General features: G+C 54.0%; 1 protein-coding gene across 3 annotated transcripts in view; it reads left to right on the top strand.

Moving 5' to 3' along the window:
- SERHL2 (serine hydrolase like 2) overlaps positions 1–16,635 on the top strand; it is a 21,446-nt gene continuing 4,811 nt past the window's right edge. For 2 of the 3 annotated variants that reach the window (XR_002079290.2, XM_019447082.2), the window contains exons 1-9: positions 100–244; positions 1,035–1,184; positions 1,297–1,410; positions 1,787–1,828; positions 2,252–2,271; positions 2,741–2,815; positions 4,285–4,394; positions 5,058–5,137; positions 12,139–12,173. Coding sequence is in view for 2 of the 3 variants with exons in the window: in XM_019447082.2 (XP_019302627.2) it covers positions 121–244; positions 1,035–1,184; positions 1,297–1,410; positions 1,787–1,828; positions 2,252–2,271; positions 2,741–2,815; positions 4,285–4,394; positions 5,058–5,137; positions 12,139–12,173 (750 nt within the window). In the remaining variant the exon portion in view is untranslated. The other variant, XM_019447083.2, reaches the window with a different exon arrangement.

Consider the following 16,635-nt stretch of genomic DNA (forward strand, 5'->3'; position numbering starts at 1 on the left):
GGGGCGGGGTCTGGAGCTCAGAGGTTCTGACTACCGCTGGCGACCTCGTAGCGGAGTGACGGCCCCGTGCGCCCCGCAGGACGACTGTAATGGGTGAAGACGCCGCGCCCCGGGCCCCTTATGCCGGAGTGGGATGGGGGAGGCCACGCGTGCCCTTTCACCTGTCCCAGCTACTTACGACTGACCACGCCGCGTTCCCCGGGGTCGCGACTCCACCACTGGCACCCTCGACCCCGGAGCGGAAGTGGGAGCAGGCCGGACCGACCCGCGGGAAGGAAGGGGGGGCAGGACAGGGCTACACGTGGCCTCTCAGAGGTCTGAGAGCCCAAGAAATAAGCGCGGGGGCGCGGGGAGTTCACGGGTCTCCAGCCCGGCGGGTGGGCTAGCGGGGTGAAAAGGTCAGCGCCAGGCGGTGGAGAAGGCAGCCCGGCCCAGAGCAGAACAGAGACAGCGTGGGGCTGGGTGGTCGGGACTGGGGTCCTGGGGCTGTGCCGCCTGCGCCAGATCCTGGCCCTGCTTCAGTCTCCGTGGTGACCTTGGGCATGAATCGCACCTCCCCGTGCCTCGGTTTACCGGTTTGCGAAGGGAATGTGATCATGATCAGATTTACTGTGAGGAAGCGAGGAGAGGGGCCATCCCATCTGCCCTTCTGAAAGTTTAGAGTATGTTGTTGGTACTCTGTTGACGCCAGCTTTACAGAAAAGAAACCTGGGGCTCAGGAGGTTTTTTTAGTAACTGGCCCATGGTGCCACAGCCAGCAGGTGGCAGAGCCGGGGTCTAGCCGATTTCCCCAGCCAGTTCCGTAAAGTTCTGTCGGTTTTCCTCATTCAGGGGACCCAGTTTACCTTTCCTTCCTCTGGGTATGCCCCAACCCACCTCACGCTCTCTCCTGGTAAGCCCCAGAGGGCAGTGTGGGAATCTGAGCCTCCCTGGGCTGTGCTGGGAGTGCTGTGAGTCCCGACACGTTGGGACACTGACGAGGCGCTCAGAAAGTGCCGGCTTCATGGATGAGTGGGTGGGTGGCTGTCTTCTAGGTCTGACATCAGAGATGAAGCTGGCTGTGCCCTGGGGACACATCGCTGCCAAACTCTGGGGCTCCCGGCAGGGCCCCCCGGTTCTTTGCCTGCACGGCTGGCTGGACAATGCCAACTCCTTTGACAGACTCATCCCTCTTCTCCCAAAAGGTAGGGCTGAAGGGAAGCCGAGGGGCAGCGGGGCATAGACTGCAGGAGAGTGAGAGGTGGGGGGAGACGTCTGACCTAGGTGCCTTCTCCTAACCCCTGTCTCTCGTCTCAGACTTTCATTACGTTGCCATGGATTTCGGGGGACATGGGCTCTCATCGCATTACAGCCCAGGTCTCCCGTATTACCAGCAAAACTTTGTGATTGAGGTCCAGAGAGTTGTAGCAGGTAAATAAGAGGCCGAGTGTGTGTGTGTGTGTGTGTGTGTGTGTGTGTGTAGGGGTGCACTGGGGACATCCCCTGTCCTCTCTGGAGTGGGGTGTGGTAACCAGGTAGCGATCCCGGCCTGGGAGTGACCTGGGGTCTGGCCTTAGTCGTGCCACGAATTCATGGGTGACTCTGGGAGAGCTGGAGAGGGCTAGCCAAAGAAGAGCTCTATTCCTCCTGTGGGTTCCGCTCCCGCAGGGAAGCTGGGGTCCCTCTGAGCTAGTTTCCTGAGTGGGGCACCCCAGATGCTGGGGAAGGACGTCGTGACCTCAGGGACTGCAGGACAGAGGTTTGCGGGAGGCTGGGCCCATCCAAAGCTGGCTCCTTATGTTTTCAGCTTTGAAATGGAATCGTTTTTCCATCATGGGCCACAGTTTTGGTGAGTATACATTACACTTGGGCGGGCAGGGGGCTGACTGGGCTGGGGGGCTGCGAGGGAGGGAGAAAATCGGTACACCAGTACCCTGCACTTCTGGGCACTGCAAGGAGAGGGGAAGGGGTGTGCGGGCACTATGGGCGCTCTGCCCTTTGGCCTGAGGCAACTCCCCCAAGGGACATACGGCCCCAGAGGTGGCTGTCTTCCAACGTGACAAGAGAAATGTGGCCTTTTGAGTGGTTAGGTCTGACGAAGGGGCCATATGGCCCCAGGGAGGGAACCCCAAGTTTGACGGTGAATTAAGAGCCCCAGGGGGAGAGAGGAGCCAGGCCCCTAGCCTGGGGTGGGGCAGCCCTTGGGAGGAAGTTTTCGTAGGACTTCAAGAGCTGGGAGAATACCAGCCCACTCTTCTTTTGCCCCCCCCAGGTGGCATTGTGGGCGGAATGGTGAGTAGATGGCTTTGCAGTGACCACCTCTGGCCACCTTGGGTGCTCTGACAGGTGGCGGGGGGGGGGGCGGGAAGGGGGTGGTGGTTGCGGGGGAGAGCGGGAGAAAGAAGGGGACGGCGCCAGGAAAGGAAGTGTGTCCTCCTATCACAAATTTGAAGCCAGCATTTTATGACCTAGTGTCAGATTGCTCTGTCACTGGCGGTAATCATTATTGTGGGGAGGTTGCTGAAACTGGAGATTCCTGATGGAGTTCAGAGTTTCCACATTCTTCATCCCCAGGGAGCCCTGGAATCTAGCCACAGCAGGAGGTGGACCTTGGTCTGAGTGTGGACCTTGTGGGGAGGGGAGAGGAGGCTACCCTGAAGGGAACAAAGACACTGGAAATACCAGTGTCCCCAGGGAAAAGCTGGAGTCTCATTGCCTTCTTCCTCTCCTACTCATTGTTTCCTTTTTGGGTCCCATCAAGTATTCCTGTACCTTCCCCGAGATGGTGGATAAACTTATCTTGCTGGACGCGTTGCCATGTGTCCTGGACTATAAAGTAAGAATAAAGGCTTTCATGCGTACCGTCATGGGGGAGACCCAGGCCCCCCGGTAGTGTCCTCAGCCCTGTCTCTTTGGTGGGTACCAGGGAGATGGGAGAAGGTGGCAGAGGGTAGACAAGGGGGGATCAGAGAGGATCCCCACAGAGGACAGGGTTGTGCAGCCTATACCCCAGGGAGTGGGCAGAGAAAGGGGTTGCAGGGGTCTTTGTGATCCTTGGAAACCCTGTATGCGGCATGGCTACAGAATGCCAGATCAGTCATGAAGTGGCAGGGGACAGGGAGGGTAGGAACGGTGGATTGAGGAAGCTCTGGGGGCACACAGCTTGGCGAGGCCACCCGCATTCATGCTCAGTTGCATGCTTTTGCGCTGTGCACACACTGGACAACCGCACACAGCAGCCCTGAGTGCAGACCAATGGGAAAGTGCCGATCCCTCTCGCCGCTGCCACCAGTGACAACAAACAGTGCCGTCCCTGCATCTGAGTCCTGGCTCTGCCATTGACCTGCTGGGTGACCCTGGGCAAGCGACTTGGCCTATCCGGACCAAAATGAGATGGTTGGGCTGGATGACCTCAGAGGTGTCTGCCCCCTCTCTCACATTCGGTCATCCTGCTTCCCGAGGCCTCAGCCCCTCGGTGATGACACAGCTTTGTCACCAACTCCAGTTTCTTATCTGTAAAATGGCCACAGATGCCAAAAGGGCATGAGCCACGCTGTCTTTTTATTACCACATGCCCAATCCCAGCATACAGTAAGCGCTCAGTAAGTGCTGGTTTCATGAGTAGATGGCCTGTGGGTTAACGTGAGGATCCAGTGAGACTTGGGCTGCTCTTCCTTCTTTATCTGAGTCACCGAACAACGTGCCCCAGGATCTTCCTCCCGGGGGTCTGGGTATCTGGTCCTCTTTGTCCTGCATTCTCAGGGGGTTGGATGGGAGCGTCACTTCCCACTGCTGCTCACGGAGCCGACCGTGGGCAGGGCTGGGATGCTCTCAGAGGGAGCTGGGTTGGGAATGGGCACACTCGAAGGGGGGGGCTGGCAGCCCCAAGTGCTCCGCTCGGCAGTCTCCTCTCCACCATTTGGAGTGAGAGCATTAATTAAACCAGATGAACTTGCCGACCCTGGGTGGTGCTTGACTTCCGGGCCTACCGCTGCACCTTTGCAAAGCTCTGGCAGTTGACCGAGGTTTCCTTTCCCTTCCATCCTCCTCCAACCTGATCCCTGCCGCTGTCTGACCCCGGGGGGGGTGGGGGGGGTGGGGGGGGGGCTGGCCTGGCTGTGACCGAGGCAGACAACTTGCCCTGATCACAGGACTAACTAGCAGGGGCTGATCCTGTGCCCCGCCCCCTCACTGGGTCAGAAGGACTCCCGGCTAAAGGGGGTGCATGGGGGGCGGGGGAGGAGCTGGCCCCCTTTGTCTGCAGCCCGGAGTCCTGCCCACCCAGCAGAACCTGCAACCCCCCAGGAATCGGAGAACTTGCTGACCTATAAGCGGAGAATGATAGAACACATGCTACAAATAGAGGCCTCCCAGAAGCCCCAGCGAGTGCTCAGCCCGGAGGAGATGTTGCAGGGGTGAGTGCAATCCAGGGAGACGGGGCTGTGGCGGAGCCGGAGGAGCTGTGGGATACCAAGGGAGGACATCTCTGGGGCACAGAGGGGGCATCTGTCTCCTCGCAGATGCACAGCAAGCCTGTTTCTCTCTGTGCTCCCCCTGGGCACCAGGCTGCCTGGCACTCTTCAGACACCCCAGCCGGGACTTGATCTGCCTCTTAATCCTCCCCGCTCTATAGCCACGCCCTTCATGTACCAGGACCCCTCTCCACACGTCCTCTGCCCCGCTTCTTCGCCCTGTAATTCTTCCCTGGTCGTCTCTGCAGGCACCTTGCTAACTTCCCCACTCCTCCTTCCGGCCTCGGCTGGCTGCCTCTTCCGCTGGGACTCTGACTCCCCCAGGTCCAGTTGCCCTGTAGGCAACTGAAGACCTGTGGTGGTGGCCGCTGGCGGGTTGCCTTTGTCCCTCCGGCACCTGGAAGTGTCGCTGGTAGTCAGGGATCTATAAATATTTGTGGTCTAAAGGGGTGAAAATACGCACACCTACGCACACTCACATACGCACCCTGCTGATGCGAACGTCCCCACCGACACATGCCTGTGTCCTCCGTGGGGCGGCCCTCCTCTCCTTTCCATCTGACCTCCCCTGCCCCAAGACGTTGAGCGTCCCTCTGTCTTCCCCAGGTTCCTGAAGAACAACAGTCACGTGGGTGAGGAATGTGCACGGCTTCTCCTGCAGAGAGGAACCACCCAGGTGGCCACAGGTAGGGACTGTCACCCTCCGAGACCGTCGCTTACTGGCACTGTTCTTATTGAGGAGTGATAGCTAAGCTCCAGGGCTGCTTGCTCTGGCCCTGGCATCACGCTAAGTGCTCAGCAAACAGTATCTCATGGAACCCCCCTGCTGCCCTATACTCACCCCCTCCAGGGCTGGAGAAACTGAGGCTCGGAAAGGCCAAGTGACTCACGCCAGCTCAGGCAGCTGAGAGTCGTCAGGTGTCTTTGGACTGAACGTTGGGGAATGTTCCAGCCATGCTGTGCTGGCCCGTGTGGCGGGTGCTGGTGTCCGAGGCTAGGGTTTGAGGCAGCGTGACTCAAAAGAGGTTTTTCAAAACGGACAAGCGGACAGGGTGCCTGGCAGGCTCAGTCAGTAGAGCACGTGACTCTTGATCTCAGGGTCGTGAGTGCCACCCCACGTTGGGCATGGAAAAAAAAGAAGGCGCGCCGTGGGGGGCTCAGTCGGTTAAGCGTCCGACTTTGGTTCAGGTCACGATCTCGCGGTTCATGGGTTCGAGCCCTGCGTTGGGCTCTGTGCTGACAGCTCAGAGCCTGGAGCCTGCTTCGGATTCCGGGTCTCCCTCTCTCTCTGCCCCTCCCCTGCTCTCACTCTGTCTGTCTCTCTCTCAAAAAGAAATAAACATAAAGGGGCGCCTGGGTGGCTCAGTCGACTAAGCGTCCGACTTCAGCTCAGGTCACCATCTCGCAGTTCGTGGGTTCGAGCCCTGCGTCGGTCTCTGTGCTGACAGCTCAGAGCCTGGAGCCTGTTTCGGATTCTGTGTCTCCCTCTCTCTCTGACCCACCCCATTCATGCTCTATCTCTCTCTGTCTCAAAAATAAATAAACGTTTAAAAAAATAAAAAATAAAATAAACATTAAAAAAATAAATAAATAAAAATAAAATAAAGACCCCAATTTCCAACTATCCCCCTTTTACTAAAACAAATCTAATTGTAAGACAGCCTTAGAGTTTATGGGTCTGTGAATTAGTCATTTCCAATTAGAATACGGCCAGGTTTGTGCCAAATTACCAGAACCTGCAACAACAAACCGAATGAAGCCCAGGGTGCTTCTGTTAGCACTGGTCTTCCCCCAAAAGTTGGAGGCTTCCCTGATCAACCCAAACAGCTCCCTGGTTTCCGGTTTCTTAGTCTTAGGGGCGGTCTCCTCTACTTGTGCGCGCATAAGAAGCTAATTCAGACGTATCAAGAGAATGCCCTGTGGCCGTCTGAGACTCCGGTTTTCCTTAAATTTCCCCATTTAAGTAAGAAGCACTTACAAGTACAGACTCACGTGTACCACGCAGCGACTTCCTGGAGTGGCCCGTGGCGGGCTGTTAGTTTTTCGCGGGACCGTTCCCTCCTTTGAAGCGCGGTTCCCTGTGCCTTTTAGTTTCGGTTTTATTTTTAGAGTAAGGCTGAAATAAGATCTAAGGATATTAAGTGAGGCGGATCCAGGGGATGCTGCTCATGAGTGTCGCTTCCAAAGGGCCCTGAGACACTCTCACGTGTCTGGGTTTCTCCCAGAGAGGTCTCAGACCACCGGGGGAGCTCAGAGCACCGGACGGTCGATCCTTACGTGTGCCTCCCTGGCCAAGCCAATCACTAGTTACCTTACGAGATGGAAGTGGCTGTGGGACCGCCACACGGCTGGAGGAATAGCCTCAGACGCTTCCGCTAGGCCGGAAGGAGCAAGTGTCCCCTCCCTTCGGAGCTGAGTGATTCAGTCTCTCCTAATTCTAGCCAGAAAACTGACCCAAGCCTCACATTAATAACATCCATTAGTATAAGGCCAACTTCAAACAGTCCTGTCCACTCCACCCTCTAGGTTACAGATCACCTTTAACAGCTCGAATAAAAGTCAGGACCGTCAACTCAAATTGAGGAGGTCCGGGTATCAGGAGAGCTCACCAGAGACACCTGTGAGGTGCTGAGAAGTCAGGGGCGGGGACGAGGGGCCCGTGCGGGCACCCAGCACCGAGTCCTGAGGACCCCCCGGGTGCACTCAGGCGAGCTGCTCTGATATCCTGCCGACCACGCCGAGACCTGTTAACACAACACAAATAAACAGGTATTTTCTCTTAGGGCATTTGCTCTTTTTTTTTTTTTTTTTTTTTTTTTTAATTTTTTTTTTTTAACGTTTATTTATTTTTGAGACAGAGAGAGACACAGCATGAACAGGGGAGGGGCAGAGAGAGAGGGAGACACAGAATCGGAAGCAAGCTCCAGGCTCTGAGCTGTCAGCACAGAGCCCGACGCGGGGCTCGAACTTGCGGACCACGAGTTCGTGACCTGAGCTGAAGTCAGACGCTTAACCGACTGAGCCACCCAGGCGCCCCAGGGCATTTGCTCTTGAGGCACCTGCCCAGTGTCTGCTCGGGGCAGAAATAGAGATCATGCCTGGGAGTTCAGTGAAGCCATCCTGACCGCAGTCAAAGCTCTAAGTGTAGCTTCCCTGGGAGCCTAGGGGCAGGGCCCACAGCCATTCAAAGTCCAACATTTCCTTTATCATGGTTTTCTTTTTAACAAGAGGGAGGCTCTGGCACAGTTTTCACTGAAGGGTGGGGAGGTGAGGAACCGCCTGAACTTGGCACTGGCTGCAGGGTGGGCCCCTGCTCAGGCTGGGGTCAGGGTGGCAACGGCAGGTGCTACTTGGCCAGCTCTTTGCTTTCTTGCCGCAGTTGGTTGAAGGTTTTTTTTTGTTTGTTTTTTTAAATTTTTTTTTTAACGTTTATTTATTTTTGAGACAGAGAGAGACAGAGCATGAACGGGGGAGGGTCAGAGAGAGGGAGACACAGAATCTGAAACAGGCTCCAGGCTCTGAGCTGTCAGCACAGTGCCCGACGCGGGGCTTGAACTCACGGACCGCGAGATCATGACCTGAGCTGAAGTCGGCCGCTTAACCGACTGAGCCACCCAGGCGCCCCTGGTTGAAGGTTTTAAGGAGTCACCGGGACCTGGTTCCGCTGGGGATGCCTGAAAACTACACATTTCTTTGGGAAAATGCCAGGAGTGTTTCAAGGTGGGATTCCCCCACTGGGTGCAGAGAGGGGACCATCTGGTGGCTGGCCTGCTGGGCATCTTCCTCTTATTCCTGGGGGTTCTTAGCCCAAGGGGTGAATATTCCCATTTTGCAGAAGGAGGGAGGGCTGGTTTCTAGAAAACAGATGCAGAAGATAACTGTCTACTCCGTGATGGTTTTCCTTCCTTCCCAAGCATATCGCGTTAAGGAGCGCCCGCCCTGGGAGAGCACGGGAAGGCAGGGGGTGGGCTGGAGCAGTCACCTGGTGAAGGTCCTTCTGGACAGCATGTGGGCTCAGGGGCAGGAGAAAGGAGGGTGGCCGGGAGGTGGGAGGTTGGAGGAGGACAGAGGGGAAGACCTCGTGGGCACGCTGAGCAACAGGTGGTGAAGGTGAAGGTGAAGGTGCCCAAGGTGGTGGGTGGGGACCCACTGAAAGGTGGTAGCCGCGCCCCCTGCCGCCACCACCCCGAGCGAGACTCTGCAGAGTCCAGTTCTAGAACAATCTGGAAGGTGGCAGGGGAGGCCAAGTGGGGCTGGAGTCGGGAGCTGGGTCTGGAGATGAGAGGGGAACCGAAGCAGGGGCCCTGGGCACGGAAAACGACTTTGTCTCTGTGAGGGAGAACCGTTTCTGTCCTGCGGAGCTGACACTGAGTGTGTGGGTGTTTCCCACAGTGACCGACTCTTCCAGCTGGAGGTCCTGTGTCTCACTTATCTCAGTTCTGACACGACCCACCCACAGGTTAAGGGCTCAGTCCCACGAGGCTGCCCTCACTGTGGATGCCAGTTATAAGTCCAGGCTCCTACCTGTGCTTCTGACTCACTGGCTATAAATCTGGGGTTCCCTGGGAATGCAAGCTGGTGCAGCCACTCTGGAAAACAGTATGGGGCTTCCTCAAAAAACTAAAAACGGAACTACGTTACGACCCAGCGATGGCACTACTAGGCATTTATCCACGGGATACAGGGGTGCTGTTTCGAAGGGACACACGCACCCCAATGTTTATAGCAGCACTATCCACAATAGCCAGAGTAAGGAAAGAGCCCAAATGTCCATCGATGGATGAATGGAGAAAGAAGATGTGGTGTATACACACACACACACACACACACACACACACACACACACAATGGAGTATTACTCGGCTATCAAAAAGAATGAGATCTTGACATTTGCAACTACGTGAATGGAACTGGAAGGTATTCTGCTAAGCGAAATTAGTCAGTCAGAGAAAGACAAAAATCATATGACTTCACTCACATGAGGACTTTAAGAGACAAAACAGATGAACGTAAGGGAAGGGAAACAAAAATAATATAAGAACAGGGAGGGGGACAAAACGTAAGAGACTCATACGTATGGAGACCAAACTGAGGGTTACAGGAGGGGTTGTGGGAGGGGGGAGGGGCTAAATGGGGAAGGAGCACTAAGGAATCTACTCCTGAAATCATTGTTGCACCATATGCTAACTAATTTGGATGTAAATTTAAAAAAAAAATTTTTTTTAAAAACAAACAAACAAATCTGGGGTTCCTTCCACCCACTCCTCAGTTTCAGAGGCTTACAGAACTTGGGAAACCCATTTACTCCCTAGGATACAGTTCATTATAAAGGATACACCTGAGGAACAGCCAGACGGGAGAGATCCAGAAGGCAGGGTGTGAGGGAGGGGTGCGGAGCGTCCACGCGTCCCCTGGGTGCACCGTCCTCCCAGCACCAATGTGCTCACCAGCCTGGGAAGCTCCCTGAACCCCCTAGTTGAGGGATTTTTTTAACGGAGGCTTCGCCGTGTAGACATGGTCCATCATCACAGTTTCTGGCCCCTCTCCCCTTCCCAGAGGATGGGGAGGTCGACGTAAAATTTCAGGCTTCTAATCACAGGTTGACCCTGAAGCCCACCAAGAGCCCCCTCATTAGGACCAAAGGTGCTCCTATCACCTAGGAAATTGCAAGGGATTCTGAAGCTCTGTGCCAGGACCTGGCCTCAAAGGCCAAATATTAGAACAAAAGATGCTCCTGGCACCTTTATTGCTTAGATTACACAGGCTTTAGGAGCTCTGGCCAGGAGCCAGGCCTGCAGACTAAAATATCTACTTCCTATTATATCACAACAGCACAGTCTTTATTGGCTGTGGCAGGAGACGGGTGGGGGGGCGGTCTAGGGTTCTGATCACATCTCCCGCATTCGAAAGTATTTTCTTACGAATTGTATGTTTCCCGCGACTTGTTAGGGATTCCAAAAGTCTTGGAGGAGGTGTCGGCTCACAAGTCACTGGCCCGGCTAGCCCGAGGGGCCCCAGCAGGGCTGGGGCAGAGCCCGCTCTGGGCAGGCCGAGCCCAGTCTCTCCTCTTTCCGGGGCTCACGCTGGCCTCATCCCTCTCAGTTCCTTCCCAGTGAAACAGGTTGTTAAGGGAGTTAAGTCAGTGCAAAGCCCCGCTGAGCAGCTGCTGGCCCTGATGTCGTGGGACCTGAGTCTGAGAAGAGCACCAAGCAGCCTTCCAGAAAAGGGCTGCTTGCTCTTGGATCTGTTCGTGGAACTCCTCTAAGGGGTATCTGTGCTGGCCTGCTGGTCTGAGAAACACATTTCTGGCCTTCGAAAGTCTCACTGTCTCATGATGGGGCGGGGGAAGCAACAGAAAAGCAGCCAGGCTGTGAGCCTGCTGGGGCCTGTTTAGGATGTGCCCAGTGGAAGCGAGTCTTGGAATAGGAGGAGGATGTGGCCAAAGAGAAGAGAAGCCATGGCCCAGGGCAGAGAAAACAGCTCGGTAGGAACCCCCAGGTACCTTGGGGGTCACCCCACCCTTAAGGTAACCCCCTTTCAAAGTTGTGTCACATCCTCTGAGCAGCTGGAGCCCAGGCCTGGAGGAAGGAGGAAGCAGCGAGCCCAGGTGGGAGCCCCGGGGTTGCCTGTGGTCCTGCACGGGCAGCGAGGGGCTGGTTGTCTGTGCAGGGAGGTCACGGCCAGAGCCGAAGGTCACCCAGAGGCCTCAGCCTTGGTTTCATTAGGCCGAGATGATTACACGGTCCTCCCAAGTATTTTGAGTCCCAAATGCCTAAGAACCTCTAATAACAGTTAATCGTCTATATTTAAAACTATGTCTAAAAGTTCCATAATCTCTCTAATTAGAGGGGGAAACCTAATAATTATGGAAAAGAGCTCTCCTTAATGTTCCCATAATTGTTTCTCGGAAAGCCATTTTGTATTCAAACATCAGTTTTCCAGCAGGGAGACCTCACGCCCTTCCCCTGGTGGACCCCCCCACCCGTGCGTCCTGCCCAAGTACCCCTTCCTCCGGATCTGATGGGGGTGTACGAAGGGCTGGGCACGGATGCCAACCCAGTCGCCATTTTGGTTTTGCTTTTTACGTGAATATTACTTTTTCGAACAGGTGCTACATGACGTGGTCTGAAACACAATGTACCATAAACAGCTGTGCGTGTCTCGCCGTGTCTTACCCCTTTCCCATCCTTGTGGCTCAGCTCACCCCCCAGGATAACCCGCTTTTTAAGCGTGCTCATATCCTTCCAGTCCACCGTCAGGCTGCGGCAGAGAACCGAGGCTTGGCCAGCAGGTGGGACCACGGGTCTCCCAACCCTGCCAGCCTTCTTCAACCTTCTGTCAACCTCTTTGACACTTGATGGCACTGATGCTTAGCCACTGGGTACTTCCTGGGGTTTAAAGATCACACGATCACCTTAAGGTTCTCAGAGATGACAGCCACCATCCATCACCGTCCTGCACCGCTCTCTGGGGTGGCCCGAGGGACGTGCCCGGGTGGGCCACACTGGCCCGTGTCCGGGTGGCCGTGGCCAAGCTCTGCTGCCCTGGCTCGGTCCCAAGAGGACACGAGTGCAGGCTGAAGAAGAGCACCCCGGCTGGAAGGGCCCCGGGTCCCCAGGGAAGCCGTGCCGAGTCCCTCACCCCGACAGGCAGCACTGAGGCCCCCGTCCTTGTGCTTCCGTTCCAGGTCTGGTGCTGAGCAGAGACCGGAGGATCACTTTGGTGAGTGCTGCCATCTCCCTTTCTCTTTTGTTATCGCCGTCCCACATGCGTGGCACAATAGCCATCGTTTTACAATCACTCGTAAGTGTCCAGTTCAGTGGCGCTAAATACATTCACAATGTCCTACAACCATCATTGCCCCCAGAAAAACTCTGTCCCCACCGAACACCGGTTCTCCACCCTCCCCCCGTCCCTGGTGGCCACCGTTCTGTTTTCTCCGTATGAACTTGGCTGGTCTAGGGACCTCATCTAAGTGGAATCATGCAAAACGTGGCCTCCTGTGTCCGGCTTGTTTCACTTACTGTTTCCAAAGCTCATCCGTGTTGTGGCAGGTGATGGAATTTCATTCCTCCCGTGACTGAGTAACATTCCGCTTGTCTGGATCGATCCACACGTCCGTCGATCGACACTTGTGTTGTGTCCCCCTTTCGGTGACTATGAACCATGCTGCTGTGAACATGGGTTATGAATATCGGTTCGAGCCCTTGCTTTCAATTTTTTTGGATCTACACCTAGGAGTGGAATTGCTGGGTCCCACGACGATCCCGTGTTTCACCTTTTTGAGAAAACGCCAGACTGCTTTGCGCAGCGGCGACCGTCTTCGTTCCCACCAGCCACGGGCAAGGGTTCCGATTTCTGCGCCACCTCACCAGCGCGCGTCACTTTCCTTTTCAAAAAATTTTCAGCCGTCCTGGCGGGTGTGAGGTGGTGCACAGCCTCTTTCGAATCGTTGGTCTCTTTGTGGCAAGGGCTGAGGTGGAGAGGGATCCCCAGGGGGGCCGGCACGAGTCGGGGCTGCACCGGGGTTTGCCCTGCACCTGGGAGACATGGAGGGACGCCGGCGGGAGGTGGCCACGGTGCAGCGGCCGCTCCTGGTCCTTCCAGGCACCTTGCACGTGTGCCCGGGTAGTCCTCACTGCAGCCCCAGAGGAGGGACCTGTCGGCCCCCGCAGGCGAGGACACGAAGGCAGCCTGACGACTTGCCTGCGGTCAAGCAGCACCGTCGGTGGGGGCTGCACACCCACGAACGACTGAAAAACCATTACTGACACACAGGGGCCCACAGAGCAAAACGTGAACGTCAAGGCCCACCGTTGGCCACGTTGAGGGCAGATTTTGCAGCCCCATTTGTGTTTTCGTGACTATGAACGTAGACGCCGACCTATTTTAGGGCTCTTTGTTTTTGCTGTTCGTTTAGGCTTTCACATAAGTGTTTGCAAATGCTTCCGTGGATGTGGATTAACTGGAAGGGCAGCAGGAGTTCAGGAAAGGCACTCTGGCGGCGGGGGGGGGGGGGGGGGGGGGGAGGGGGGCAGGCAGAGGGGGCAGTCAGAGGAGTTTCCTGGAGGAAGTGGGACGTGAGCCAGGTCCAGAGTGGCGGAATCGACCTGGGTAAGAAAGGGGAAGACTTTCCAGGTACCTGCTTACCACGTAGATAGGGGCTTAGAATAGGCTTAGAGCATGTGTTGAGATGGGGTTCCTGATGGAGGGTGTGAAGACCAGAAGGGGAGAGAGGGGCTGCATAACACGAGGCCTGGAAGCCAGCAGCCAGCCGGAGCTGTGCGACAGGGGCATTTGCAGAAACTCCACCACAGAGGCTGTGTGACCTTGGGCAAGCCACTTACCTGCTCCGAACCTGTCTTGTGTGCAAAAATGAAGTGCATTCATTGGTTTATTCATCCATGCAGCCGGTTAATGAAAAGCTAGGAGGTACCAGCCCCTATGCCCACCTTTGTGGGGTTGCTGTGTAGACTAGTTAAGGCCTGTGTGTTGAGCGCTCTAGCACATTGCTTTAGGTGCTCACAGACGGTGCTCTTAATGAGATTGTTTAAGAGAGTAACTTGTTTTGCACATGTGAGATGCTGTCATTAGAGGTAGGAACCTCTGGCCTCAGGTGGTCTCAGGGAGACCACTGAGAGTCGTCACCCAGGCCCAGATGTGGACATGAGGCCAGGACCAGGGCATTACCCAAAGGGATGAGAATGTTTGACTTTTGGTTTTGATCCAACTGGGATCTGTTCTCAATATGGCGTGAGGTAGGGATCCATTTTCATTTTCCCCCCAGATGAATAGCCAGTTGGCCCATTACCAGTTATTGGGGGTCCTCCTAACCACTAAGACTCACTCATCGTGTTTTGTCTTCTGTGTGCTGGTCCTCAGGCTGGGAGCTAATTGCCAGATTCTAACCAGTGGGGTCCTGGAGGCCCCTGTTGGAAAGCTTCCCTCCAGAAAGAGTGATCCTGGCTGGACCCCTGACCTGAGCCAGGCAACCCTCTAGGCAGCAGGGCAGGGCCCCAACTCTCCATCGCTCCGCAGTGCGGGTTGGGTTGGTTACTTTTTGTGGCATTTGGAAACACCCCTTCCCCCTCCTAGGAGCACACAGCTGTTCTGCAGCGGGGTCATGGTCAGTCACAGTGCCCAAAATGGGAAGAGTGCCCACCGATTTGAAGTTTATGTTTGGAACATAGATACAAATTCTAAAATTTCATTTTAGAATTCCATTTTTTGTTCCACTGATCTTGTCACCATCTGAGAAATACCATTCTATTTTAATTCCTATTTCCTTCTAATTGTTTTGATAGTTAGTGGAACCAGGGCTCTCTCCTTGTTCTTCTTTTACACGTTTCCTTGGCTTTTATTGCATATTTTCACTTCCAAATGAAGTTTGGAATGATCGTCTTCTGCTAAAAATTATATTGGGATGGGGCATGTGGCTGGCTCAGTTGGTAGAACATGCAGCTCTTGATCTTGAGGTCGTGAGTTCAAACCCCATGTTGGGCATAAAGCTTACTTAAAAAAAGATTATATTGGGATAATACTGAGTTTGTAGAATACTTTGGGAATTTAGTTACTGTTAAAATTATGAATGGGTATCACTTATTCATAATAAAGGCACCACCTCAATTTAGTGGCTTTCAGGCAATGGGTTATCCATATGAAAAAGTACGATCCTAGATCATTGCCTCAAACTACACACAAAAATAATTCAAGATGGATCACAGATCATAACATGAGAGGTAAAACAGTAAAGTTCTAAAGAAAACAGGGAATACCTTCATGACCTTGACGTAGACAATATATTTTAAATAAAACAACATACACATGTGAATCAATAAAAATATCGACAAACAGGTCTTTATTAAAATTTAGAATTTCTGTTCATCATGGGGGCACCTGGGTGGCTCAGTGGGTTGAGTGTCTGACTCTTGATTTTGGCTCAGGTCATGATCCCAGGGTTGTGGGACTGAGCCATGCATTTGGCTCCATGCTGAGTGGAGATTCTCTCTCCCTCCCTCTGCTCCTTCCCCCCACTTGTGCTCATGCACACTCTCTTTCTCCCTCAAAAAGAAAAAAATAATAACAATACTTTCTGTTCATCAAAAGACAATTTAAGAGAGTGAAAAGTCAAGCCACAGACTAAAAGAAGATATTTAAATGCATAGGTCTACTAGAGGACTCATACACATAATATACAAAGAGCTCTGACAAATCAATAAGATAAAAACTAACAACCTCATTTTTAAAAACAGGCAAAAGATTTTAACAGGCACTTCAAGAAAAAGGCTATCTAAGTGGGCAATCAACACATGAAAGGTGCTCATCATCGTTAATTAGGGCAATGCAAATCAAAAGACCAATGAGACACCTCTACATCACTGGAATAGCCAAAATCAAAACGCCTGACATCACTAAGTCTTTTTTTTTTTTTTAAGTTTAGTTTTTGAGAGAGAGCGAGCAGTGGAGGGGCAGAGAGAGAGAGAGAATCCCAAGCAGGCTCTGCACTGTCAGCGCAGAATCTGGTGTGGGGCTTGAACTCACGGACCGTGAGATCATGACCTGAGCTGAAACCAAGAGTCAGACACGGACTGAGCCACCCAGGCGCCCCCTGACAATACCAAGTCTTACTCGGGGCATGGAGCAACCAGAATTCATCTACACTGCAGGAGGAAGTACAAATTGATGCAACCATTTGGAAAATTGGTGCAGAACCGCTAAAGCAAAATACAGGCAAATCCTGTGAGCCCGCAATTCCACTCCTAGGTGTAGACCTAGCAAAAATACGTGCCGTGTGCATGAAAGACACGTGTGGGGATGCTCATAACAGCTTCATTCGTAACAGTCCCGAGCTGGAACTCACCTACATGTCTTTGAACGACAGAATGCATAAGTTGTTATATATTCAGACACCGGAGCACCGCACAGGAACGAGGAAACCAACACACTCACAGAGCAAAAGAAGCCAGAAAGAAGAGAGCACTCCGTAGGATTGCATTTACCTGAAGCTCAAGCAGAGGCAAATTGATCTCTGGGGCTAGAGGTCTGAATAGTGACGTCCTTGGAGAACACTCCAGGGGGGAACCTGCTGGGTGCTGGCGACGTTCCAGGCTTCGATCTGGGTCACATGATGCATTTATATGTGAAGGGCCATCCCGAACCGACACATCGATCTGGGGACTTTGCC

The sequence above is a fragment of the Panthera pardus genome, unplaced genomic scaffold, assembly GCF_024362965.1.
Source record: "Panthera pardus isolate Hobbes unplaced genomic scaffold, ASM2436296v1 HiC_scaffold_6, whole genome shotgun sequence".
In the NCBI taxonomy this organism is placed as follows: domain Eukaryota; kingdom Metazoa; phylum Chordata; class Mammalia; order Carnivora; family Felidae; genus Panthera; species Panthera pardus.